Below are 26,363 nucleotides of genomic sequence, written 5' to 3' on the forward strand. Positions count from 1 at the left end.
GCTTTACGGTCTGCTTTTATCTCAATGCGTGTATTCCCCAACCTATCTTCGCACGAGAAAATACGATCATTTGGTTATGAAATCCTTGGGGAGGAACAACACTACCAAGGTAAGTCTCAATCACCTTGCGTCTCTCGAGCATCTTTTCATTCTCTATCTAAACTATCATCCATCGGTGTCTTTTTACAGCGCCAAACAGACTTTATAAATTGGCCTTCTGTGCCCCAATATGCTTCCCAAACCATTTACTCAGCGTCTCATACCCCCTCAAATATTCCTTCCTTACAGCCTCATCCTCCAAGTCCCCTCTCGCGCTCATCCATCCATGGATTTGGGTCTCAAAAGTCTCGACATGCTTCTCTACTGCGAGAGCCTCATCGAACGCTTTCACGTCCTTCGCATCCTCCTCTTTGGATGCTAGCATACACATAGGGATAGTGATCTTCGCTGCATCGTCGGCGCTGGCGAATGCTGGGTGGCATTGTGCCGCTACTGTCCAGGGCGTGGACGGGCCTGAGGTGAGAGAGATCACCTTACCGCCCCAGCAGAACTGTGTGTGTTAGCTGTGGTACAACTCTGATTCGGATTTGGAGATGCGGATGGGCGTGCGGGGGGAACCTGAAAGCAAGGGTGGAGGATCATACCCCGAGAGCGGCCCATGTCTTCTTCCCATACGCGGCCTCGATATCAGCGAGTATCTTGGGGGTCTTCTCTACGCCCAATGCAGGGCCTCGAGTCGCGAACCAGCCAAATAATGCGGTCTTCTGCTCCTCAGTTGTGGGTGGATACCTGTTCTCGTTAGAACTTCGGGATCTACACCTGATCTTGCAAGTCTAATTGAAAGGAAGAGTGGGTGAAGGAATTGAATAGTACTTACCAGGCAAGGTCGGCTGGAACGCCTTCGAAGAAGTCGGGCATGAAGACTTGATAAGATTGCTCTGGATCAGCGGTTGCGAGGATGTCTGCGCCTTGGAGGGTTTGCTCGTAGTAGCCAAAGATCTGAAAAGCACGGCTCGGTCAGTTGCGACATCCCCTCCTATGTATCACTAAGCAAACTCCAAATATCGCTGCTGGGCTCATTTCTTATCAAGATATGTGGACTTAAAAGTAAATACATGACATACATCGTAGATCACGAAGATGGCAGTGGTAGCCGTCGAAGGACCAGTGACATCTGTTGAAAGTGGGGTGAGCATGAGCATGCGTAACGTTATTTGAGGATAGATATACTTACAAGTCTTCAAGCCTCCAATGGTTTCATACTTGCCCTTGATCTCGTAGCCCTTCGAGACAACGGGTGGGATGTTACAGCATGCTTTGCTATGTCCATTGATCGACTCCATTTCTGCTTCTGCTCTGAGGTTCTGGCTTTGGAGATTTAATGTTGAGTCTAGGAGAAGATTGCGTTGCACGAAGCTGAACAGAGATGCCAAGTATATAAAGAGGTACCAGGTGCATTGTTTCGTGTGTAAATTCTTATTAAGCCTTGGATCGGCGGAGCCCGTCACCGATCGTACCTATCAAAAGCTGCCTACATCTGGGTCAGTTCCGCATGTGGAGCACGCATACACTAGAGTAGCTGACAAAATTTTCCTCTTTTGAAAGGATTGCTGCTGTGCCTCATTAGCTGGTTCTGATCTTGAGTGAAATTCGACCCTCTCAATGGAAAAGTTTAGTGATCTTGAAAAAGATCAATTTGCCAAAGCTCCCGACTGGGTGGTGCGTGAGACTCAGATATTCCGCCCAATCCGTATGTCTCATACCACTCAGGAACTTCACCCTAAGAGGTAATCCTGCCGCAAGGTAAGAAGATTATTACTGTGCTATTTCCGGTGAATGCCACCAGTTGTGCTGATAACAATCAATCAAAGTCTTCTTCAACATGACCCTTGTTTCCCCCTTTTCTGCCTGAAAGATCGTCATTCGCTTAGATGGGTCAGATCTTAAACTCTATTTACCGAGCGATTTGCTTCCAACGTAAACAAAGAGTTTGCAAAGACTCGTCTTGATGTCACACTCTGTAGCCTTTCAGCAGCGATGCAAAAGTGGTAGACGAGAATATTTCCTGCGACTAAGCTCTGGAATCATGAGTAGAGAGCCAATTTTTTTTTTTTTTTTGAGCTTTTGAACTTAATTATTGAGCTGTTATTTTGGGAAACCAACATGAATCGGAACGGATTCCCCTCAAGAATGGCTCCTATAGATAGATTATTATAGTGTAATGCTCAATAAATAACCCAAAAGAATTTTTTTTACCATGAAATTAACGAAACAGCATTTGTCAAGCCATTATACCTTGATTCCGCGGCGTATCAAAGGTTCCAGAGTCCAGGACTTGGTGAGTTGAGAACAAGTTTCCTCTATCATGTAGTAAGCACTTCTAACACGAGTGTTTTTCTCCAGAAGTTATTGATCTGTTCATTCGACTGTTCAATCGTTATATCTGTAAACTGGGGGGGGGGGGGGGGGGGGGGGGTGGGGGGGGGGGGGGGGGGCCTATCTTGAGGTTATCCATCACATTGCCAATTTACCTACGAAGAAATACAGAAGTAGGATTGGAGTAGAGGGTTCAAGGTATGATAATCCCCTCAGACACTGCTTTTCGTGCCCTAAGACCATTTCTCCCAGCTAGTGCGAGAAAGGTGAATATCTTGAAGCCACCTCGGCGTATAACACTCAAGAAACAAAGCATCTGACTAATGTCTAGCAACGAGTGGATTAATTATTCAATGACTTACCTTAAATCGGCTTGAGTATCTTTACTGGCGCTGAAACACACCTCTATATTCAATATAAGCTCGATATCGACATCATTATTCGACATTTCAGACAGTCTAATAACCCATGTTACAAAGTGAAACACCCGATCAGGAACAGGAGCGTGAGTACCTATAAAGCCATTTCCCGAAAAAGTAATAGGATTTTGGATAATTGCCTGGCTTTCCTGACACGAAGTTTACAAAATATCGAGTGTTTTGCTTCTATGGCATTCACCACATCCCAAATTGTAGAACACTCATCACCTGGAACACGTGGTGTACATCTAGGCTCTTCGATTAAAAAGTGCCAATTTACGCGAAGTCTACAGGACGGCATCTTTGAAGAACTTAAAGTAATGTACACACTATGAAAGCAAATATCCCAAGCTAAGTATACCCAATAATTGCCTAGCGCCAATCCAGCCTTTACCTAACATCCAACCATAGACGCCTAAGCGAACATTCCTTTCACAACAGCATTCCTTCTTCCGAATCATGAGTATTCTGCTCATCCTTCTTGACCTCTTCCTCAGTCGCCTCGGTCACCTCAGCGAGTCCGTCCCCTACGCTAGCATCAACTACAGCCTTCTCCATTTCAGGAGAGATCTCAGACACAGGGGCAGCAACTGGTGTCTCAACTCTCGCTTCAGGTGTTTTCAAAGACTTCTCTAAGCCACCAAGTAAATCCGGGTAATTGTCATCATCATCCTCGTCAATGGTGGACGGCTCTCGAAGAGGAGCTTCTGACTCAGCAACTGGAACAGATTCGGAGATTGGAGCTGGAGGTGGAATTGGGACAGCTTCTTGCTCTCCTGGGGTCTCTTTAACCTCGGGGGAGGGAGCTTTTCCCTCTTGAGCTGGTTCCGATATGACCACTGCCTGAGGTGTGGCGTGGGTTGAGTGAACTTCGCTCTCAACCTGAGGAGCAGGATCGGATGGAGCAGCATCCGTTTCGACTGGGGGGCTCCGATGTGCCGGGCTAGCGGACACTAAAGGAGAATCGAGTGGTGCACCAATCTCAGCGTTTTTTGCCCTGTCCAGAATATCCAAGAGCATTTCCTCTTCCTCTTCCTCCTCAACCCGCTCCGCTATGGCCGCAGCCACCTCTACATTCGTGGGTTCTGGTGGTGGAAGTGGAATGTCATCAGGAGCCATTCTATGCACTTCTTGTTGCATCTCTTCTTCGAGCGTCTCCATTTTAGCGCTCAAGGGAGTATCCTCCGATGCTAAGGGGTGGACTTCTGGTAAATCTTTTGTTGGTGACGAGGCTGATGGTGGTTCAAGCGGCGAAGTGAGTGTAGAGGTGGTCATGACAACGTTTTTCAGTGGGCTTCCTGACTTCGCCTCAAACCGGTCGGTCAGAAGTCTCGGTGGCACGTGAGGAAATTCCGTTCCTCCCATGGAAACATCAGCTTGATCGAGAGGTGTGATTGGAGGTAGTATTGGCGCCGAAGCGGCTGAGGGGGACTGTTGTGATGGTTTCGATGGTGAATCCTGGGGATCAACAGAACCTTCGTCATCATCCCCTTCATCGCCGTCTTCACCGTCCTCGCCATCATCATCGTCTGAGTTAGCTGCCGAACCCTCTCCCATCTCGGTATCCTCATTGGATACTGGTGTCGAGCTTGTTTCCTTCTCAAGCTTGATTCCCTATCGTCGATTAGCATTGGCCGCATCACTTTGTTAACTGTACTCACATCAGGACCAACTGTTCCCTCAGTTGTTGGCAAGGGAGCCGCCCCAACAGCCAGTGGGACCTGAGGCGCACTAGTGGGGGCCACTGGCTTCTTCTTTCGTCCTCTTCCGGGCCCTTTCGCTTTCTTCTTTGATTTTGGCCTGGGTCTAGGAGGCGTGGCTTGGACCGGTGCCAGACCAACAGGTGCATTCGGATCTGGAATCTGAGTTTGTGAAAGAACTTCTCCTTCTACCACCTGGCCTTGAGGCACGACAATATCCTGGACGTATTCATTACCTGCGGCATCAATTCGCTTCACTGTCGCTTTGGTCACAGTTGGGACCGGCAGTGGCTTGGAAGAAGCAGTAACCAATCCCTTTCGTCTCTTGGCCAAATACACAACGTCCGCTCCCTCTAGATGTCGAGGCACCTGCTTCCATGATTTCGCGGTAAATCCCTTCTCTTTCAGGTCCTCGTCTTTCTTCTCAGGCTTGTCACCAATGACCGTTTCAGGGTCAGCCTCCTCTTCATCGGCGGGTGCCGGCCGTTTATAGATCTTCCCCGATCGCGCGGCACGTAATAGGTCTTGACTGTGTTGAGGTAAGAGGTGCGAATCTTTTGGCATTCCATAGGGAAGCTCAATAGCCCAAATGTCGCTTTGAGATGTCGTACTGTCTGTTGTTGGCGGAGGTGCTACTGTGACAAAATCACGGCGCCAGTGACGGATTGGTATACCTTCGTACTCCCCATGGTCGACTCCGGGACGATTTTGACGCCTACTGGCATTGCGATACTAAAATACATGAGAGAGGAGCCTGCCGACGAGTGGATGAAGCTTACACTAGGTGCCATGATTTACCGCTGGAGAGTTTATCAAGCTGTCGCTCACTCCGCGCGCTTTGCGACCTTCTACCCAGATTTGCTACTTTCGTGCCACTGCAAATTGAGATACCCGGTCAGGTAGTGGTGTGATATGTGCTCAGGTCCCAATCGACTAGCTTATCCGAATGCGTCGGATCTCTCACTGTCTGGCGGAGGGTTTAGTGATATTCGTCGAGACCGCTGACGTTCCGATATTTGTGGTACTGTCGCAATGATCCAGTCCCCATATGACCTCCCAGCGATCTGCACCTGACTGTTTTCTTCTAGCTTCGAACGGCCGCCGAATGGCTTGGAGTAAGTATACTGGATCAAGAGGCGCAATAATTAGCAAATGCAATGTTGAGGTGCGACAGACAGATCAATTGATGGGACTTTCGGGGTTAGGTAGTGATTCAAACTCACATGTATCCAGAGTATGATGCGCCTGGGTTATGGAATGCTTCTAGAGAAAGATTAAGGAAGGGAAGCTGCTGGATATCAGGGCTGGTGGATAGCCTTGAGGTTCTCGCGATGTTGCCCTGGACCGCGACTTCACAGCTCTTGGCGTTTGTGTGTCACGTGACGAGGCTGATGAAATCGCGCTGGACGGGGGCCTTCTGGGCGATCTCCAAACCAGTATGAGGAGACTTTAAGTATGTATGAGTTTCCTCAGTGAAGCTCTTTCACCGACGTAAAATGCATACTTGAGGTATTTGCGAGAAGCTACAAGAAAGCTAGCGGTATCAATACTTCTGATTCCTTCCTATAAAAAAGCCTTGCCTGATTCGGACCTGGAAGCAACACTATCTGCAAGTCTTATGTGCTTCAAAAGTACGGTCTTAGGCTTCAAGTTGAGAAGTTTCTATCTTGTGGCGGCTTAAAGTTTCGGCCTCCATGTATTTCTGAAGCCGATATACATAGAAGAGAATGCGCTTGGGAGGAGCTCCCATTGTCAACTTTCATTAATTAAATCTAGGTGGCTGGAGCGGAAATGATCCATGATGCTTGGTATAAATTTCCCAAAGTAGCCTATGTTACAGGAATGTACAGTATGGTCATTCTCCCATGATGCTCAGTACACCATCTAATTATCCGTTCGATCTTGGTCCTTCGTTAATCGTTGGCTCATCAATCCCATCTGCAAATCTGTTAGACAAAACCCGTGGATCATGACAGATACCGACTAGCTTACCCAGTATCTTTCTGTCTGACTATGTCATTTCTCTGGCCGCCTTGCTTTCCCTATACCAAAAGTCAACAAAGGTTCAATGGATATGAGATTGTTCCAATGGGTGGGAAGCTGTACCGATTTGCCTCCTTCGACCACAAGTCTGTCCAACTGGAAGAATTGACTGACAACTGTTTGTCTCTGTTTTCCGTCAGCATTATCCCAGGATCTTCTTCATCCATAGGTAGCCGAATAGACCGTGCTATCTCCGCCTATGCTTCGTCGTCACTTCTCCCGCCATGGAGGTTTTGCAGATGGTCCCAACAGAACCCAGGAAGACTGCCCATACCTTCATAGATTGTAGTTCCTTTAAGCCCTTCTGCATGAGTTCCTGAATCACTCTAGAGTCCGTCACATCCTTATGCTCTCGGAATGCATCTCTCGTCCTCCGTTTGGCGTATTCTCTGAAATTGTATGATGCAAACTGCGCTCCCTGTCGTAATAATTGTCGGTACTATTTCCAGACAAGTCAGCAGGCTACGTAGGAAAGGGATGAACTCAATATAAACGTTTGCGCGTTGAGAAGTGGCAGTAGTGGCGAAGCTTGCAAAGAAAATGAGAGACTTACCAACGATTTTGCTGCCTGTGAACCTGTCTCACCCTTTACTCCTGCTAGAGCAGACATTATGTAGATATTGTGAGGCGTCAGATTAGATGTTGACGAGGTCGAAAGTCAAACACCGGGACCGAATAAGAGATGGAGAGAATGCTAAGCATTTCGAGCTCCGTACATTTTAGCTCAAAAAGCCGGCGCGACAGTAAATCCGATCTCCGATGATAAGATAATGAACACGCACCCGAAAAGCTCTGGAACACAGGAACGGAAAACTGGCGCCGGAAAAAGAGACAACTCTGACGACGGCCGTGAGAAAAGTTCACGAGTAAACCAACCTTCGCCTGCTTTCAGTCATCTCTGCTAACAATATTTGTTGCACTCCACAGTGGCTAGCGCTCCTTTTTTAAGGTCTCTCTACTTAATGTTGGAAAGTGCTAGTAGTGTTAGCTCTGCTAGTCTGAACTAATTTCGAAACAATATAAGCTAGCACTACTCTCTCTAGAAATTTAGCAGCTTATCGTCATCTTCCCAAGTTAATAATATTGTATGTAGTCTTGTCCTAGGCCCCTGGTCAGGTCAACATCTAAGCGAGATATCAACTTCGTCACCTTCAAGCAAGCTTATTATACAATGTACGTACCTTGTAGCCTCAGCATAAGGAGACGATTGATACTTTGTCGAAATGCTGTCATGTAAAGGATTATTGTCACTTAGATGAAAGGAGTATGCTGCCGGTTCTGAAATCCCCAACATCAAGTTTAATCTGCCTTCTAGCGATAAAATATAGAGGAACAAGTCGTGCGCCATCTTTGATTCCTATCTTCGTTACTATTGAACACTATTGTAATTACCGTTATCTCAATAATATATGTTCTTGAACGCCGCAGACAACTGCTGCGACCTCAGCAACTCAACTGGCCTTTGGGTTCCTGCATTTTGACCTGTTGCACCAGAAGTAGGATCAGAAGGTGGAGTTTCCCATCCAACTGCAGTGTTAGAGCTTGACCCTTCAAGTATGGCATTCGTTTGTGGGTTCTGGTCGAGATCAAGGTTCTGATTAGATATTCCTCGATTAATGTGCAAATCCTTTGAAGAATTAAATTCGGCTGTATAATTTGATTGGAGCGAAGGATTATTCGCAGAGTCTGGGAGAGGAGGCATTGGGTTGGAGAATCTGGGGTTCAGGACGTTGGTGTGTTGGGATGGTGGTGGGATATGGGCGTTGTTTGTGTTTTGAGTTTGTAACTGGATCTGACCATGGCTTTGGGAGAGCCCTACCAGACCTGCCGCAACATTGAAATCCATATCCGTATCATGGTATGTTTGTGATGGGTCTGGATTGGAGAATTGGTTTGTTGGGTTGCTGTAATATGAGTTGTTTACTTGAGATTGCTCGCCCGAAAATCCTTCGTCTGGATTTGGTTAAAAAGAATTGACTGACAGGAGCATAAGTAAGCCTACCATAGCCAATGGAAGTTTCTCTTCCTCCGCTCATATACTGTCTCCATCTCTCAACTTCTTCTTCATACTTCAATGGATACTCCTTCCATTCCTCCATCCTGACTGGCTTCGGGGCATTGGCTTCCCTTGTGATAGGATCAGGGATGTCCAACGTGCTAGTTACACCAGGATAACTGTTCTGCTGGAGTTTGAGAGCTCGAAGCTCGGATAGAGCGCGATAGAGCAAGACTTCAGTCTCGCCTAATCGTTGCTCCAGTAGGCCAAGATATCCGGTTGGTATGCCTCTGTTGCAGAAATTTTGGTTAGTGAGATGGTTGAATTAGGACGGAGAATAGGGAGAGTACCGTTTAGTGCTCTCGCCGTATGTGCATGGTAGCTTAGATATTTCGCATTGTCCACAGGACGGCCTGAGAGGTGTTAGTGATCTTGAAAATCTGGACGAGAATTCCTTCCCAAGAATCCCGTAGAACCGAATCTTACAATTGACGATCACACTGAAGAAATATTAGCTTAGGCCATGTCCATTTGTTGATGAAAAGAATTCTCACTTTACATTTCTTCCTCTTGCAAGGCTCACAAGAACCACCGTGATTCTCGGTCATGATTTGGTGCTCATGTGAGCGGTCGGGCGCATTGCCAATCGCGCGTGGTTTCAGCGAATCATATGGCCCACAGTCCAGTTTTTGAATGGTTGTGGAGAAGGACGAGTTCCAGGAGAGCGTTTCTCCTTGACTGTTTGTACTCACAGTCTTGGATTTTTGAGGAAAAAGGGCGGAGAAGCGAAAGCCGAACCCTGTCGCTGTGCGTCAAGCAGTATGTAAGTTAGGTAGAAGGTGGGGAACTCGTGATGGTTCACCAGCTGACTTCTTGTGGCTTGAACTAGGTACCTTATTACCTATCTGGCCCGGAACACACCTTCTAGTCATTTCAATGCCAACAATCAGTTGAGGTTCTGGACCGGACCTACTGTGGAAGAGAAATCTAGATTAGATTCGTCAAGACTGGCGAGCTTCGTTCTTCGATTAGCCAAGTCGTTATCTGGATTAAATTAGCGAACGATGATGTTGCAGGAAGTATCCCATGCCTCGCATGTCATGGCTACCTATCTAATAACCCTAAAATATATCTGATTCCACCATACCCATTCAACAAGTAACTTGTCGAGTATCGAGTGTTTGGGGCCAAAAATGTCTTGCAACCTGCCTAGGTATGCCAGGTATTCGAGTCCAGGGGTTCATGCCGTTCAAAACTCGCTAACTTTCCAGGATTAAATTATTTCCAGTGTGATCCGGATCGTTCTTTTTGAAAATGTTTCAGAGAGTCAGAGGCCTACGGACCTTGGATTTCAAACGGGCCATAAAAATACCTAGGTGGATAAATGTAATTATAAATAACATTAATTACGGAATTATTTGTAGCCGTGTTGTTGTGTTGTCTGTCCCCACGCGCTGGTCTCTTCGCTAAGCTTGTTCCCCAGGCTCGACTGTACCCCGCAAACCTAAACTCAGGTCTTCATTCGGACCAGCTGGTGCCTCACTCTTTCTGCAACCAATTTTATATTAAACAGCATGACCTTGACTACCGTCCGAAGTTTCCATATCCACGATCCATAGCAGGATGGACTCCTACTCACCACGAGATGGAGAATCCAGGCGAAAACGCCGGCGACAGTCCATGTCTTCCGCCAACATGACTAGCGCTTCTCCGCAAGAGCTCGGTCACATGAGACCAAGTCTCTCGAAAGGCTCTTCAAGCTTCGTCGGAAGTGGAAGCGGTATATACTTCGTAAAAACTGTGCAGTCGGCATTTGCTAGGAACTACCGCCGCGAGAGCGATGCCATCGATGAGGCACTCGTTCCTGGAGAAGATGACCGTCTGCAAAGTGGAAGCCCATCAGGCTGTATATGGCACCCTAGCGAGATCATTCAGCTCTCTGACCCTCATCCTTCGCATGTTGCGACATTCGATGATCTCGCCTGCTGGAGCCAACAGTACTGGGACAATTGGCATCCTCCCTTTCCATTTCTTCATGCACCTAGTATTCTTGGGGTGCTTGAAAGGGTATCTCTGGACGGACTACGGAGCCTCAGCTTGGTCGATTCGATAACAGTTCGTTCAGTGCTATCAATATCAGTGGCTGATCGACGACAAATGCCTCCGAGTCGTGGAAAGCTCGTGTCTTCAAATTTGGTCTTCAATACTATCGACGATGCCATATCGTGCTTGACTCCAATACTTCTACAGCCGTCGACACTAGCTAGTCTTCAAGCGCTCGTTGCAATACAGCTATTTTTGGTGTCGATGTTGCGCTTGAACGCAGCTTCAAGAATTGGTGGATTGATAACGAGAATTGCCTTCCAACTTGGACTTCATAGATGTCCATCTAGATTCCAGCAATTTTCTGTTGCTGATGCGGACATGCGTAGGAGACTCTTCTGGACCATATACAGCCTTGAAAGATATCTGTCTCAATCTCTTGGACTTCCGCTCGACATCAAAGACGACGATGTTGATGTATGCTACTCCGACAAAGAGCTTCATGTAGACGATCTTGGCGAAGAACAAAATGTACAGCGGCCTCAAGGTATTGAGCTCACATCCCATACATATATATACTGATTACTCCAGACCCACGATTGCTCTTACTTCCGGCTTTTCTTGCTCGGCATGGCTACATCAAAGGTTTAATCTTGGAGCTTCGTCATAAATCAGTTTTACATCGCACCACGGACCCGGATGAAGCTGCACATGTTGATTCGGAGATCTCAAAATGGTGGAATGAAGCCCAAGACTTGCTAGACCCTCATTACATGGAGGACGAAGAACCTGGCGGGGACTTGACCAGCCCGGGACATGCTTCGTCTCTGAAAGAGTCACACAAGCTGCTCTTGATTGTGCAAAAGCATGAATCAACTATCCTGCTTAACCGCCCTGTCATCACCTCAGCACCATGTTCATCTATGTTTGCATCAGCGGTTCAGAAATGTATCGGAGCTTCGAAACAGATTGTATCAAAAGTCTATCAACACTTACAAACGGGCATGGATGAATCGGGGTCTCGTGATGGCCGTATTCTCAACCCGTTATGCTGGCCGGGATTTACTTGGTGCATCTGGATGAGGTGTGTGGACTTTTCGGTACGACGGGACGTCCTAGTGACTGCTGACTTTTTCTGCAGTGGGCTGATACTAGTCTACGCTGCGTCCGAGGGCCATTACTCGGTGCAATTAGCTCAACGGTAAGTAATGGTCCTTTAACTAAGGGAGGAAAGTTCTTGACCTATATTAGAGATACCGAACGATGTATCAAAATCCTAGACATTCTAGCTATGAGAGGAAGTGTCTGGCCAGGAGCATGTGCTTCCGCTTTAAGAGATTTACATAAAGCGTTGGCAAGCAAATCTTTAAATGGCTTCCATAATGTGTCTGGACCGGGGCAATCACCAAAAAGCAGTATTCCGAGACCAATCGATACCCTTAGTACGAGTTCCAATGTACTACAAAGTCGACAAAAACAACAGCAACAGCTAAATGGGCTCCGACCTGACAGCTCTCTACAAGGGGACGAGTCTACCTCTCCCCCTACAGCAAATACGGACTTCAGGTCCATGAGTTCACAGCAATCCTCTCAAATCGGTGGCAATCAGGGCGATCGTAGTATCCCAAGACCTTTTACCTCAATGTCCCGTCCAGCGGCGAGCACTTTACCGCCAGATCAATTCACCGATGCTACACTGTTTGGCATGAATGGCATGTTTGACATGGGAAATCATTTCGACGGAGTTGAAAATATTTTCCAACTGATGGATGCGTCTTACCAGCTGGGTGAGCAGATGGTTGAGCCAAATTTCTCTGGTCGATACTACGAAGGCGAGAATAGATTGTAGTCGTCCAGGCCTTCGTTCCATGTATTTATTATGTCTTCTTTGCAAGGCACAGTACTACTACGTTTTGTTCTTCTATGAATGATAGAGACGAATTACAGAAGCTTTGAGTATGACATGGAATTGACGCAAGCTCCCCGACCCTATCCCTTCCACTGCGAAACGGAACACTTTGTTGATGCTCGATAAAGTGGAGTACCAAGATAATTAGTGCTGTAACTGTGGGTAAGATCTTCAGAAATAAATGAGGCTCCACTAGCAAAACGACGCAATATTTGCTACCTAAAGTTTGGGAGGCTCCATATAACATACTACCCAAGGCTCGCTACTCTCTAGTCGACTCCACTCTACGAAAGGTGCAAAAAGTGTTCCGTTTCGCAGTGGAAGGGATAGGTTGATATTTGTTCGACTCAAACGAGTCTGGAAATATAACCCAAGAATTGGGTCTTACATCCAACCGGATACCAGGGCACGGAGACTAACCATGCGTCATCAATTTGTAGATTGCACCCAAAACGTTGTTTAGACAAAGTGAGAAACGGCTATCAGATCGATCATACAGTCTTCGGCTTCCCCAGTCTCGCTTCGATCTCCTTGCATACAGCCGTCGTCACCTCAAGCGTGGTAGCCGATCCACCAAGATCCTTCGTCATAATTCCCTGTTCACAAACACTCTCAACGATATCTAGAAGACTGCCCGCAGCTTCTTTCTCTCCAAGCCATGTCAACATCTCGCAGGCGGTCCAAAATGTGGCAACAGGGTTGGCTAATGTATCTCAGTACTAGTCTTAATCTTGATGTTTGTTATGAGGCTTCTTACCAATTCCCATACCAGTGATATCGAATGCAGAACCGTGGATAGGTTCAAACATGGAGGGGTTCTCTCTTGTTGGGTCGAGGTTACTGGTTGGTGCGATGCCGATCGATCCGGCAAGAGCAGCAGCGAGATCCGACAAAATATCTGCGTGCTAGAGATAAGTTAGTTCATGATTGCTCTTTTGGAGATCATCACGGCACTTACCAGATTGGTGGCCACAATCGTATCCAATGACTCAGGCTTTAGCACCATTCTCACCGTCATAGCATCAACAAGCATCTTGTCAACCTGCACATCCGGAAAGTCCTTGGCCACCTCTGCCGCAATTGAGTCCCACATAACCATTCCATTCCTCTGAGCATTACTCTTCGTCACAACAGTAAGATGCTTCTTAGGCCTTCCCTTAGCGATCTCAAACGCAAATCGAATAATTCTCTCTACACTATGGCGTGTGAAAATCGAGACTTCCGTAGCGACCTCCCATGGCTGGTTGGTATGAGACCGTCCGCCGTGACCTGCATACTCGCCCTCGCTATTCTCACGGACAATGACCCAGTCCAATTCGCCGGCTTTGCAGTTCCGGAGTGGTGATTGTGTACCTTTGAAAACCTTTGTTGGGCGCACGTTGGCATATTGTTGGAGAGGTTGGCAAATTGCCAAACGGAGCTGCCACAGGGAAATATGATCGGGGACATCTATTCCGAGTAAGTTAAAACCCAAAGGCATTGGCTAAAACAACAATCTTTTGTCGAGAATCACGTACCAGGTGCGCCAACAGCACCAAAAAGAATAGCGTCAAATTTCTTCAGAGTCGTCAATGCGTCATCTGGCATATATTTCCCCGTCTTCTTGTAAGTGTCGCTGCCCCAGTCAAAATTGGTGAAGTCGAGGTCGAAAGTTTTGAGTGTTGCGGCGAGCTTCTTGAGAACTGTAACACCTGCCTCAATTACCTCTGGGCCAATACCATCTGCTGGTATCGAGGCAATTCGGTAGGTTGGCTGGCTTTGGACTAGTGACGGGCTCATTTTGATGATGTCTTCTTAATTCTTGAGACGGTTGGCTATGAAATCGGTCAGAGAAGGAATTGATGTTTAGAATCGAGGAAACTGATGAGCCAGCAAGATTAAATTCTACACGATATATAGATCTAAACATTCGAAACTAGAAGTGATGGCTGTGGTGGGGTACTGGTGGCGCGGGGTCGAAAAAGATAGCTTCTCCGGAGTGCAGCTGCCGGGATTTCGCTTCTCCGAAGCCTGTCAATGCTTCCCATGGAACTCCACTTCAGTCATACTAAGTTCAATTCTGTGTTTTCGTGTTTTTGGGATGAACGAGGTTTAGAACCATTACAAGGTTCGAGTAAATCTTGACAGATTTGTTGGCGGAATTTCTTCTTTCTGACAATTGTGATCCACGGCTCGCAGTACACGCTCCAGACAGCAGAACTATTGAAAATGGGGGATAACCGAGCATCTGTAGTTCTGGAGCATGTCATTCCACGCATCCAAGAAAAGATCAAGAATCAGTCTCATGGAGATGGGCATCGTCCATTCATTCTAGGAGTAACTGGACTTCAGGGTACGCTTCTAGTATTTTTCCTCGCATTCGTTTGGGATCTTGTATTCCCAAGCTGATTTATGTCGACAGGCTCTGGGAAGTCTCACCTCGCATCTGCGCTCGTGAAAGAGCTGTGTGAAAAACACCAATACAACGCGATTGAGGTATCGCTTGATGATTTCTACCTGCCGCACCAAGAACGGACAGCGCTGCGACTGCAACATCCTGAGAATAAGTTGCTAGGTGCGAGGGGACAGCCGGGCACTCATGATACCCAGCTCGCCAAAGAGTTCTTTGAGCAATTCGAGAGCCCTCAGTCTGATATATGGATCCCTATCTTTGACAAGAGTCTCTTCCAAGGTGACGGTGATCGATCGCCTCGGGATCAGTGGAGGACAGTCCATGGACCAGTAGATGTTGTCATCTTTGAGGGATGGTGTGTTGGCTTTAGACCAATTGCGAGGGAAGCAGTCGACAAGAAACATCAAGATGCAATACAAATAAGATCGTCGACAGTAAAAATTGAGACACCGCCCGAGTCTGACTATTCGACCTCGACAATTGCCGATCATGAGTTGAGTCACTTGCTCTGGGTTAACGAACAGTTAGACCAATACTGTAGAGGATTCATGGGGCCGCAGAATTTCGACTTCTTTGTACATCTTGACACGGATGATCTGGCGAATGTGTATATTTGGAGGACACAGCAGGAACATGCGCTGCTAGAGAAAAAGGGGAGTGGAATGACTGACGAGCAGGTTGTGAAATTCGGTGAGTATTTCCCTCTGTCTGCCTATGAAGAGTTGTTTTGGGCATAATACTGATATTTCTCTTACAGTGCAAGTCTATATGCCAGCATATGAATTGTATTTGGATGGGTTGCAAGAAGGTTTCTTTAGCGGAGTACAGGATGCGAAGAAAAGGCAGATTCGTCTAGTGATGGATATCAAAAGGAGTGTATCCAAAGCAGAAGTCTTTTCAAACATTACCGATAGCCGAGCCAGATTTTAACACCAAGTCACATCTCGGTCCCACGGTCGACTACTGACTTTTTCAAACTTCAAATAGAAATACAGTACTGATCTCTGCCGAAGGTAACCGAATGGATAGCACCCCGCCCTAGAACAAATGGGTCATTCCGAAAGCTATTGTCATTTGTGATACCTGTGGTACTTGTGGAGGCTCTAGGGACGTTTAGTGTCGTGAAGCGGTTATATGACATCAGCACAACCAAGTGCAAACCACATAATACTAGCTGGAGGGCAAATAAACCCCCGAAATGGGATAAGTATTTCGAAATAGTTACATGCGACTCGTTGATCTTGTTCTTATGATGTCCATATTCACTGACACATTGCTTCATGCCGAAGTTGTGTTGTTGGTAATGCTAACTAGCAGTTTTAGCTTACCAAGTCTCGAAATATCATCTATGGACAGCTACCTAAGCTAGATTATTGCCTTGTTTTGTTCAATGAAATAATGGCTGCTGTGACAGATCAGCAAGGCTCAAAATTTGTTGAACCAGCAGTGAAAAAGTCCACGAAAAACAAAACATCGCATCTTGCAACTGGACGGAACCTGAAGTACCACGGCCCGAAGCATGAAATACGATGTACTACAAAGATGCTAGACAATGGGGTGGTCAACCCAGAATCACAAAATTAGAGTAAGCAATGCCAGTAGATCTCAACATTTATTTGGCAAGAAATTTGATTGATCCCACCACAACTTCACAATAAATTTCTACCTAAGACAGAAAAGCTTCTCGCAACAAGCCACCCCTAGGCGGTCGGCGCAGCGCTTCTCCGGACATCACAGGACGACCCCGATTCTCCGCACCCCGCTGAATTCAGGATACTATGTGACAGCTGCCACGAAATCGATGCTTTCACCGAGGAAGTGAGGAGTCTAGATTCTGGGGTCTGGAGAGGAACAGCTGTGGAGGTCCGGGGAAAGCCTTCAAAGTGGACTAGTGGACATGTCGGTCGTTTTCATCATCTCATTTCTCTCTTCGTCATCTATATATGCATGGCTTGATTTCCCCATTCTCTCTCTCCTCACTCTTCATACATCAGCATTCTTATTGTCAAGTTGGAGAATTCCACCAATCTTCTTTGCCCGAAGCACACTACAAACCACTCTCAAAATGGCAGCACGCGTTTCAGACGAGAAGGCAGATTATGCTCGCCACAATGAAGACCTCGAGGTTGCTGGCAAGGACCACGTCGGCGATTATTCCGGCGCTGTTGCGAAGACCGACATTGCTGAGATCGCTTTGGTACGAAAGCTCGATATCAGAATCATGCCTACTCTTTGGGCAATGTATTTCATGAACTATCTTGACAGAAACGCCATCGCCAATGCTAGATTGGGTGGTCTCGAGGATGATCTAGGCCTGGTTGGCTCGCAGTACAACACTTGTATATCTATCTTGTTTGTTGGGTATGTTAGCTCTTCATTTTCATGTACTTCGGAAAACTGATGATTTGCAGATATCTTCTTATGCAGATTCCTTCCAATATGTTGATGTCCTCAACCAAGATCCGTCCTTCACTCTACATGGGAGCTTGCATGGCTGCCTGGGCTCTCGTCTCCGCTATGACTGCTAAAGTTCACAATTATGCCGGGCTCGTTGCAGTCAGATTTTTTCTTGGAATCTCTGAAGCGCCATTCTGTGAGTCTCGATCTGTCAACGATACACTATTGTGCTCAACTTACTGACCAATGTTAGACCCCGGTGCTTTGTATCTTCTCAGTATCTTCTACACTAGAAAGGAGGTAGCTACTCGAATTGCTATCTTGTACAGCGGAAACATCTTCGCAACCTCGTTCGCTGGATTGATTGCTGCGGCCGTGTACAACACAATCGAGGGCGCTCAAGGAATCAAGGGATGGCAATGGTAAGCCAATGACTATGCTCACCTTTTCTATTCGCAAATGGTCTGATCATGTATACAGGCTCTTCATCATCGAAGGAATCGTTACCTTTGGCGTCGCATTAGCTGCCATGTACCTCCTACCAGATCACCCCAGCAACACCAAGTGGTTGACACCCGAGGAGAGGATTATGGCTGTCGAGAGAATCGAAAAAGATACCGTCGGTCTCGCCCCGAACAAGGGTGCAAAGGAGGGGTTCAAGCAAGCCATTAGAGATCCAAGACTCTATCTCCTGTGCTTCATCCAGAACATGCATCTCTCGGCATGCTCATTCAACAACTTCTTCCCTACCGTGGTCGGGTCGCTCGGCTTCAACAGAACCGTCACCCTAGCCCTCACTTGTCCACCATATCTCGTTTCTGGCTTCGTCGGATACCTCGTTGGTCTTACCTCTGGCAAGCTGAACGAACGAACCTGGCACATCACCATTAGCATGGGTCTTGCGATGGTGGGGTTCATAATCTCCTGCGTTACCATGAACACTGCCGCTCGCTATATCTCCTGCTTCTTGTTCGCATCTGGAGCATACGCTGTCAATTCCGTCATCTTGGGCTGGGTTTCTGCCACCTTGGGACAGACAAATGAGAAGAAAGCTATCTCACTTTCAATCGTGAACGTGGTTGCGAACGCGAGTTACATCTATACTGCATACCTGTATCCCAAGTCCGACGGGCCGAAATACCTGATTGGAATGGGAGCGAACAGTGGATTTGCTTTCGCTACAATTGCGGCGTCTTGGGCATTGAGAATTTGGCTCCAGAGAACGAACAAGAAGATCCGACAGAATGCGGATGAGACACAGGTATTTTACGCCTACTGAGTAGACGCGGATCATTGGATAGGCCAATACCGGGAATGCGCTATTGGTTTCATATTCTGGGAAAAGTTCGGTTAGGGAGGGGCCTGTATTTACTTGCATTATGTTATGAAGCCACGAAAATCAATGGCTCTGCTGAATGATATCTGGCGATTTCAAAGTTTGGAGCAGCATGTGAAGTGAGATCTGCAGCAGAGATAGAGCCGCTATCCAAATATACCAGGCAAGTAAATGAAGGAGTTCCTCTCCTTTCCTCACCTGGATCTGGATATGATCTAAAGGTGCAGATGTCTGGATGGAAAACGCTGGCAACAAGCGAGGAGATGGATCGTCCGATCTTCACATGCCCGCCCTGCCCTGCCTCGCCTGCCTTCGTTGCCCCTGAAAACGCGGGGCAAGCCGCTTAATAAAGCCTAGCGAGGGGAGGAGCTACGAGTAGAGCTTCAGCCACAACTACGTCACTAAGTTTTGCAGGCTTGGCGCGATCATTCAACTTCGAGGCTGAGCTGGATTGTTTATATTCCACTTCACTGCAACGTTTTCTGGTGATAATCCGCCAGATAATCTCTCTAATACATTCAAAACCCATTGCAAAAGTACACAGTACCGCAATTACCCTCGAAGATGTCAAGCACAATGGACAAGACCAAGGCGAAGGCCAAAGAGGTGGCGTGAGTGGAACAAATCCGCGGTCGTCTGCATGGGATATAGAGCTGACGAGACTTGTTGCAGTATCGAGGACTTTAACAAGGCCAGAGCTTTGGCACAATCTGCCGCGAAGTCTGGTGCATACTTGTATCCCATCAAGGTATGTTGTGCTCTACCGTGCTATCTCTCGTAAGAGGAGCTGTAGAAACGTACTGACACATCCAGGGCATTTTCTACTTCTTGAGCCACCGATCGCTGTGGAAGCCTCTCCTATCCAAGCTTGCACCAACCCTATCTCTTTCTGTGGTTGTGGTTGTGGCCATGTTCTTGGTAGCATACCTGCCGCAACTTGCCGTGCTCGTGTTCGTCAACGGCCCATTAGCTGCCTTCACAACGATCTTGCTCACCCTCAGCGAATCGTCCACCTTGATCAACCTCCTCTCGCGAACTTTCTTGTTACAAGATGCATTGGTGGATACATTCGATGGAGTCTTGGTTTCTCGCAGACAGACTGGGGTCCTTTCCGAAGGTCGTCAATTGAAATCAGGAAACTTCAATGACCCTATGGAGAAGCTCGGCAAGCTCATCAAGTCGCCATTTGAGAGGTTCACGCCAAAGGCATTCATCCGCTATGTCATGTACCTGCCTCTCAACTTCATTCCAGTTGTGGGTACCGTCATCTTTGTTGCGCTTCAAGGTCGTGCCAGAGGGAACTCCGTCCACACTCGTGTAAGTTGCCCATGACCTCCTCCACAAACACTCCTTGACATTTCCGCAGTATTTCCAGCTCAAAAAGTGGTCGAACCCGCAAAAGGAGGCCTGGTGGAAGGAGAACACAGCCCCATACACTGCGTAAGTTCTTCTGCCCGTACCAATTTCACTATCATGCAATATACTTGGAACGGCAATACTTGTGGCACTCGCGAGACTTGTGTCACTCTGACTTAATGGAGAGAAAACCCCACGCTCCACAACTTGGCTATGCCAGTAGAAAAGTTCATGGCAGTTATTTGGATCGAATCCTTGCTTCTGTTGCTTTCGCATCACTCGCATTTTAGCTGACAATTTCTAGATTTGGAACTGTTGCTACCCTGCTTGAACTTATTCCGTTCGCAAGCATCTTCTTCACATTCACTAACACTGGTACGTAATAATCCTCCCCAACGGATGCGACTCCACCTGATACTGACCAATTCCCAGTCGGTGCCGCATTGTGGGCTGCAGAGTAAGTACCCTCCCGCCCCAACCTCCCCATATCTCTACTTGAAGAAAAGCAGCTGCAACAGTCCGAAGCTTTTGCTCAAACTTCTGAAACATTTCCAACAATTAGCAGTCCATTAGTACTAATTCATCATCCAGTATCGAGGGTAACAACACCGCAATGACCGAGATGACCTCGCCAAAATCTCGTGATGGAACCAAGAAGGTAGCGTAGTGTATGTGTGCACGCTCCCGAGATTGGCGTTGGCTGTGCAATCATCGTCCGATCGCAATGCCGCAGGCGGGTCGCTTCGAGGCTTCGTATCACGGCTTCGAGTGCATGCAGCCACATCACAGGGGCTCATTTTTACCTCTTCTCCTCCTCTTTTCCAGCATATCTTATTTGTACGAATGAAGAATCATGAAAGCGCGGCGTTGACTGGGGAGAAAATGCATTGATTTGAGGCGAGTAGTTCTAGTCTTAGAGAAACAAACCCCTTCTTTGAATTGCTGTGGTTCAGGTCTCCTTTCAAGTGTGAAATCTTTGAACTCGAAAGATATGCTCTCTGCTGTTCATCCACACCAAATATCAAGGCAATCAGGGATTGGACCCAGAGCATGTAGGTCTTGCATTCCCGTCCAGATCTCAAGCTACAACCTTAGCCCGCATCAGTCGTGACAGCTCAGATCTCCGAAATCGGCTGATATGCCCGAGATGAAGATCGGCAGTCATACAAGATAGCTGTATCTAGCACTGACAAGCTTTCCTGTACAAACGCAGGAGATTGATCTCATATCCACCAATCATACGCCAGCGTTCTGGCTCTTGCAAACAGAATATCCCAAGCACAGAAGCTGCTATCCGGGGTCAACGCTGCGTTTGCAGACGACCGGAGTCACACCTCTCATGTCGAGGTCATGCAGTGAGGCTGCTCGTGAGTGATACGAGCTTTGGAAGACATGTCTCCCGTCAAGCCGAGCTCAGACCGATGCAGCATTGACCGATTCGGCTTTCAATATGTGCAAAATCGCCTCTTGAATGCTCAAATCAGGAATAATCTGATGAAAGATCTTCACACCAATGCAGGCACGACAGGAGACTGCAGAGCTGTTGAGATTCTCCCATGCCTACCTTAGTTGATGGACCACAGACGGCTTGCAGTTGAGCCGCCTTAGAATAGCATGCTGTGAAACTCAGATATGACATCCAGACCCGGAAAGTCGATGGCAAAGATGTTTTCCAAATGAACGAGGCATGATCTGGCTGCCTCAAGCCATGGTGAGCGGGGTAAAACCTCGTTCTCTCCTCACTCACTCGAGTACAAACGGGCCTGGCACTCAAACCTCGTACGTCCTGTTGAAACAAAAAGGCTGATGACGTGATAAAATTGTGAATATTGACTGGCTCTCACCTCATTCCATCTGTCTCTTACCTAAGGTATCTCAGTCTGGACCCAAGAGGCTTCTATTCATGGCAGGCAACACCGTCTGCTCTGCTCTGCTCTGCTCTGTTCTGTTGGGGTTTCGCTAGGTAAACGTGCCTCCCCTTTCCAATTTGAAGCGGGTGACTCCGGAACAGTCTTCCCGTCCGAAGCGAGCTCCCCCTTCCTATACTGATCACCTACCTTACTACATTACTTTACCTTACCTACCTACGTCCTTCGCTGTCTTATATCACCCTCTTCTCTCGCCCCCCACAGTCGTTTCTCTTTCTTAATTTCCATTCACCTTCAACTTGCGTCTTCGGTCTCATCCCATCGACGTGCTGGGTCTCGACAGTGCTCAGGTGTACTGACCCATAGCATCGTCTCCCTCATCACTCGTTACCTGCTTCAAATAGCACCACATTCGTTTCTCCTTCATTGGAAAGTACGAAAGTAAGATTCAGCTGCCGTGAGCATTCCTGGCTTCTTCTCCCTTCACATTTGTTGACAATACATGTGCTGACGCGTTTTGGTTTGCAGGTCAACATGAAAGTCAACACACTCTCCCTCGCCACAGGATATATCCTTCTGGCACTCGCACCAGGCATCTATGGTCTTCCAAACTGGTTCCATGCAGACCACGAAGCTGATGATATCGCCAATCTTCCTCGCCAGTACAATGTTTATGGTGGGAATCCGGCTGCGTACGGAGGAGGTTATACCTACCCAGGTTATGGTCCAGCTCCAACCGTCTCACAGGCAAACATACCCGCTTCAACAACTGCCACATCTGACGGTGAAGCAATTTCCTCAGATCCTTACACTGGTAAGCTGTCCAAAGCCTTCCAAGGTCACCAGCAACTTACATGTCATTTCGCAGTCCCTACCCCTGAATCTTCAACCAGCACGTCAATTATTGCTTCACCGAGTGTATCGCCTCCGGCTTACACTTCCAGCTCGGACGTATCGTCCAGCATATCCCCAACTCTGAGCTCTCTCTTCAGCTCTGGGTTGTCAACTGCCACAGGCTCTGCTTCATCCAGGGTCGAGACCCCCACTGCTGAAGGTAGTTTCACCAGTACGACATCGTCTCCACCACTGTATACCTCACCAAGGACTAGCATTGGACCGTCGACATCATCGGAAGTTTCTGAAATTGAGAGCAGCGCATCATCTGATTTTACATCTGATTTCTCAACTCTGAGCTTGGGGGAGACAACCTCCAGTGCTATCGGCATCTTTACCTCCCAGTCAAGCACCATCACTTCAGATACCTATATGCCAACAGCCAGTGCTGTCCACTCATCCTCGGCGACCTCGATCCAAGGCCAGACATCCTCGACAGCTGGAGTGGTTGTTACATCGAGCACAAGCTCTGAGCCGTACCCTCCAATCACTTCATTTCCTCCTGTCACCACACCGAAGCCCGTGAAGTGTAATAAGAACAACTGTCTGCGTCAAGTCATTCGCTCTTCATCTCTCGCTGCAGGCTTTTGTGCAACGTACACCACAACCATCAACACGGCAACGACAAGCCTTCCAAGCTACTTTTCCCAGTGCAAAGACTCTCCAGCAGCAGTTTCTTCCGCATGTTCCTGTATTGCAACAGCACCAAATACTTCAACCCTGCCTGTGGCATCATCAAGCATCAAACTCTCTTCTTCATCAACTGGAAGTGCATCGAGTTCATCGGTATCATCAATTCCTTTGACGAGTTCTTCCGCCCAAGGACCGCTGACATCCACAACACAGAGCAGCATCGATTATACCCAACCATCGACGTTCACCTCTAGATCTGCGAGTCAGGATCTGAGTACCACCGTTGCAACTTCTCAAATCACAACAACCGCTGTCACATCTCTGCCAATTGTTACGGGCTCTTCAGGAATCGTCCTACCCTCAAGCTCGTCGGGTCTGTACACAAACACATCTTCTGTCGAGATATCAAGTACTCTGACTGGAGGAATTGTAACTTCGACTCCGTCAATCGGATTTAGCACCTCATCAATTCCCACTTCGGCTCCATATTATAGTTCCAACTCATCAAACTATGTTGAGCCGACTGGATCATCTACAGAGCAATCCACGGGCTCGACTTCGCTGGATGGATCGACCACATCGTCAGAGAGAATTGCGACCTCGACAGCGTCTCTAGGGTTCAGTAGCTCCTCAGTACCAACTTCAGCCCCGTACTATAATTCCAACTCGACAATATCAGTCGGTACCACCGGGATCCAGTCCTCTTCTATGTCCCCTGACTTCTCGAGCACTTTGACTGACGGAACCACAACCTCAAAACCTTCTTTGGGCGTTTCCAGCTCATCTGTCCCGACTTCAGCGCCGTACTATAACTCCAATTCTTCGACAATCTTTGGACCCACTGGAGGTTCAACAAGCTTGATTTCGGTTGATACATCGAGCACATTAACTGATGGAATTGCAACTTCAACATCGCCAAGCGGAGCCATCCCAACGTCTGCGTCGAGCACGGCTGGGCCCTACCCCTATACTAATACGACTTGCTCCGAGGATCCAACCGGTACCGGTTACTCAACACATCCTACGGGAACAGCACCCTACACCTTGTCATCCACCTCATCTCCACCTTTCCCAGCTGATACAAGCTCGACAGCCAGCGGTAATATTGGTACCGACACGACAATTCGCATCACTACTCAGATCACTGTCACGGTACCAGCAACCTCAAGTAGCACTCAAGGCCCTTTAACAACTGGAGTGTCGGAATCTAGCATCTCGGGTGGAATCTTCACGTCTACCGACTCGACAACACCGCCATACCCAACAACCAATACGAGTTCGTTGGTAAGCGGCACTGGTCCTTATCCAAGCTCGACAGTATCTGGAGGTGCGTCTTCATACACACTGCCGCCATACTCGCCAACGATTTCTGGGGGCTTCAGTACATCTTCCGCCAGTGGGTTGTTTCCCACGTCCGCTCCCTTTCCGCTTTCAAATTCAACCTCGGCCGTTGGCCCAACGGGCACTGGAATTATTGCCTCATCAACAGCCTCCGACGACGGAGCGTCCAGCTCGACGACATCAGCACCGTACGGGATCTCCTCAAATTCCAGCTATGCCCTTCCAACCGGTACAAGAAGCTCTCCATCATCCACCAACTCAAATGATGGCGTAGTGACTTCTTCGTCTTCGTTCTATCCTCCATACGGGTTCCCATCCAATTCTAGTGCTGTAGCTGGTCCCACAGGAACTGGTAGCTACTCAAGTATTACTGAAACAAGCTCTGCTATCGGTGTTGTGACATCGCTGACTTCGTCTGGTCCCTACGGTTTCCCGTCAAACGCGAGTTCCGTTGCGTCTCCTACTGCAAGCGGAAGTGCCTCTATTACAGAAACTAGCTCTGGTATGACAGTTTTAGCCTCGTTGTCTTCATCACTTCCTTACGGATCTCCTTCCATCTCAAGTACGTTGATCGCGCCCACAGGAACCGGTAGCTCTCCAGGCTTTACGGAGACTAGCTCTGCAATAGGCATCACAACAACTGAATCGAGTAGCATCTCGGGCTCGTTCACCGACACACCTCCATTGACCACGGCCGGCCCTCCATATCCTGGAAATTCTTCCTCGACGGCTTTGGGCGGAACTGGCACTGCACCGGCCTCTGTATCAACAGTCTTCGTAACCTCAACTGCATACTTGCCGAGCAGCAAGTCATGCACATTGACACGAAGCACAGTGTTATCCACTGTTTCTGGAGAGGGCTCTTCAACCTCCGAACTTTCCACATCGACAGCTGATGGTAAGTCCACACCTTGACTGGATTTGAGCTTTGCTAACTTTCGTTTCCCAGGTGCTTTCACAAGTTCGTCCACATCATCCCTTGTGGCATCAACGGATGACCCCTCGGTTCCATCTACACTGATCACATCTGTTTCTACAATCGATCTACCAGTCGAGACTCCAACATCTCCCGGGATTTACTCATGGGGGTATGGTCCATACCCAACCACCATTCCACAGCCATATGGTCCTCCGTCTTTTGGCGGATATAACTTTGGGGGGACTGCCAGACGCAATGTCGGTCGTCGATGGCTCTGGTGACGACAATACTCTCCCATGATTTGAACATCTTGCTTTAGACTTGCTGTCACATCTCCTTTGGGAGATATCCAAATATTCTGTTTTGCTGTTCAGATTTTTTATGTTGAGATGAAAGTGGGTAACGGCCGGTGAAATCTGGGCTCTTTCAGGAGTCATAAAAGTTTCGAAGGTATTATAGAGTTGCTTCGAGAAGGAAGCATTATTGTATCTGGGCAAAGTACAAAAGAGGTTGCACACTTCATGCCTAATCAAATGCCGATGTGACCACTTTTGCGCCCCCGCCTGCCGCTTACCTATCCTTGCGAGCTTCAGGGTGTGCACTGTCCCAAGCTCGAGACCAGCAATCCAATGCGCCAGCACGTGCCTCGGCTCAGCGTTGCGAACGCCAAAAGAGCTTCAGAGAGCTTCAGCCTTGAATTTCAAGAACACTTCGCAGGAATTCTTCAAATGAGATCCTGAA

At 47.8% G+C, this 26,363-nt stretch overlaps 10 protein-coding genes across 11 annotated transcripts; 5 read left to right on the plus strand and 5 right to left on the minus strand.

Annotated features, from left to right (window-relative positions):
- Window positions 1-124: 124 nt before the first annotated feature.
- Window positions 125-1,907, minus strand: ONS95_001785 (uncharacterized protein). Its single transcript, XM_058494999.1, has 6 exons — window positions 1,585-1,907; window positions 1,235-1,531; window positions 1,125-1,174; window positions 878-999; window positions 645-789; window positions 125-550 (listed from the first exon to the last, which is right to left on the minus strand). Exons 2-6 carry the CDS (start codon window positions 1,341-1,343, stop codon window positions 203-205), a joined length of 774 nt encoding a protein of 257 aa, XP_058355309.1. The 5' UTR covers window positions 1,344-1,531; window positions 1,585-1,907; the 3' UTR covers window positions 125-202.
- Window positions 1,908-3,043: 1,136 nt separating this feature from the next.
- Window positions 3,044-5,809, minus strand: ONS95_001786 (uncharacterized protein). The gene is made up of 4 exons (XM_058495000.1): window positions 5,719-5,809; window positions 5,275-5,619; window positions 4,457-5,227; window positions 3,044-4,409 (listed from the first exon to the last, which is right to left on the minus strand). The coding sequence occupies exons 2-4, from the start codon at window positions 5,284-5,286 to the stop codon at window positions 3,228-3,230; spliced, it is 1,965 nt and encodes a 654-aa protein (XP_058355310.1). The 5' UTR covers window positions 5,287-5,619; window positions 5,719-5,809; the 3' UTR covers window positions 3,044-3,227.
- A 614-nt stretch (window positions 5,810-6,423) lies between these two features.
- On the minus strand, window positions 6,424-7,148 carry ONS95_001787 (uncharacterized protein; the record flags this gene model as incomplete). Its single annotated transcript, XM_058495001.1, has 5 exons — window positions 6,424-6,433; window positions 6,488-6,537; window positions 6,602-6,664; window positions 6,813-6,977; window positions 7,092-7,148. 5 exons carry the CDS (start codon window positions 7,146-7,148, stop codon window positions 6,424-6,426), a joined length of 345 nt encoding a protein of 114 aa, XP_058355311.1.
- Window positions 7,149-7,937: 789 nt separating this feature from the next.
- Window positions 7,938-9,142, minus strand: ONS95_001788 (uncharacterized protein; the record flags this gene model as incomplete). The annotated part of the gene is made up of 4 exons (XM_058495002.1): window positions 7,938-8,491; window positions 8,541-8,824; window positions 8,885-8,947; window positions 9,021-9,142. 4 exons carry the CDS (start codon window positions 9,140-9,142, stop codon window positions 7,938-7,940), a joined length of 1,023 nt encoding a protein of 340 aa, XP_058355312.1.
- Window positions 9,143-9,912: 770 nt separating this feature from the next.
- ONS95_001789 (uncharacterized protein) lies at window positions 9,913-12,617 on the plus strand. Its single transcript, XM_058495003.1, has 3 exons — window positions 9,913-11,124; window positions 11,169-11,778; window positions 11,829-12,617. Exons 1-3 carry the CDS (start codon window positions 10,158-10,160, stop codon window positions 12,424-12,426), a joined length of 2,175 nt encoding a protein of 724 aa, XP_058355313.1. The 5' UTR covers window positions 9,913-10,157; the 3' UTR covers window positions 12,427-12,617.
- Window positions 12,618-12,633: 16 nt separating this feature from the next.
- On the minus strand, window positions 12,634-14,425 carry ONS95_001791 (uncharacterized protein). Its single transcript, XM_058495004.1, has 4 exons — window positions 14,004-14,425; window positions 13,445-13,935; window positions 13,244-13,391; window positions 12,634-13,189 (listed from the first exon to the last, which is right to left on the minus strand). Exons 1-4 carry the CDS (start codon window positions 14,263-14,265, stop codon window positions 12,978-12,980), a joined length of 1,113 nt encoding a protein of 370 aa, XP_058355314.1. The 5' UTR covers window positions 14,266-14,425; the 3' UTR covers window positions 12,634-12,977.
- On the plus strand, window positions 14,408-15,896 carry ONS95_001792 (uncharacterized protein). The gene is made up of 3 exons (XM_058495005.1): window positions 14,408-14,818; window positions 14,888-15,568; window positions 15,636-15,896. The coding sequence occupies exons 1-3, from the start codon at window positions 14,695-14,697 to the stop codon at window positions 15,806-15,808; spliced, it is 978 nt and encodes a 325-aa protein (XP_058355315.1). The 5' UTR covers window positions 14,408-14,694; the 3' UTR covers window positions 15,809-15,896.
- An 879-nt stretch (window positions 15,897-16,775) lies between these two features.
- Window positions 16,776-18,554, plus strand: ONS95_001793 (uncharacterized protein; the record flags this gene model as incomplete). The annotated part of the gene is made up of 4 exons (XM_058495006.1): window positions 16,776-17,239; window positions 17,290-17,471; window positions 17,529-17,697; window positions 17,756-18,554. 4 exons carry the CDS (start codon window positions 16,776-16,778, stop codon window positions 18,552-18,554), a joined length of 1,614 nt encoding a protein of 537 aa, XP_058355316.1.
- A 621-nt stretch (window positions 18,555-19,175) lies between these two features.
- Window positions 19,176-20,634, plus strand: ONS95_001794 (uncharacterized protein; the record flags this gene model as incomplete). Its single annotated transcript, XM_058495007.1, has 7 exons — window positions 19,176-19,222; window positions 19,284-19,359; window positions 19,425-19,928; window positions 19,978-20,051; window positions 20,272-20,342; window positions 20,400-20,424; window positions 20,559-20,634. The coding sequence occupies 7 exons, from the start codon at window positions 19,176-19,178 to the stop codon at window positions 20,632-20,634; spliced, it is 873 nt and encodes a 290-aa protein (XP_058355317.1).
- Window positions 20,635-21,708: 1,074 nt separating this feature from the next.
- ONS95_001795 (uncharacterized protein) lies at window positions 21,709-26,131 on the plus strand. Of its 2 annotated transcripts, none has more exons than XM_058495009.1 (2): window positions 21,709-25,601; window positions 25,653-26,131. In XM_058495009.1, the coding sequence occupies exons 1-2, from the start codon at window positions 22,370-22,372 to the stop codon at window positions 25,901-25,903; spliced, it is 3,483 nt and encodes a 1,160-aa protein (XP_058355319.1). In that variant the 5' UTR covers window positions 21,709-22,369; the 3' UTR covers window positions 25,904-26,131. The 2 variants fall into 2 exon arrangements, with proteins under 2 accessions (XP_058355319.1, XP_058355318.1); XM_058495008.1 differs by having other exon boundaries at window positions 21,709-22,292; window positions 22,364-26,131.
- The last annotated feature ends 232 nt before the right edge of the window (window positions 26,132-26,363 follow it).

The sequence above is a fragment of the Cadophora gregata genome (assembly GCF_030347475.1).
Source record: "Cadophora gregata isolate MNR1 chromosome Unknown scaffold_10, whole genome shotgun sequence".
Taxonomy (NCBI): domain Eukaryota; kingdom Fungi; phylum Ascomycota; class Leotiomycetes; order Helotiales; family Ploettnerulaceae; genus Cadophora; species Cadophora gregata.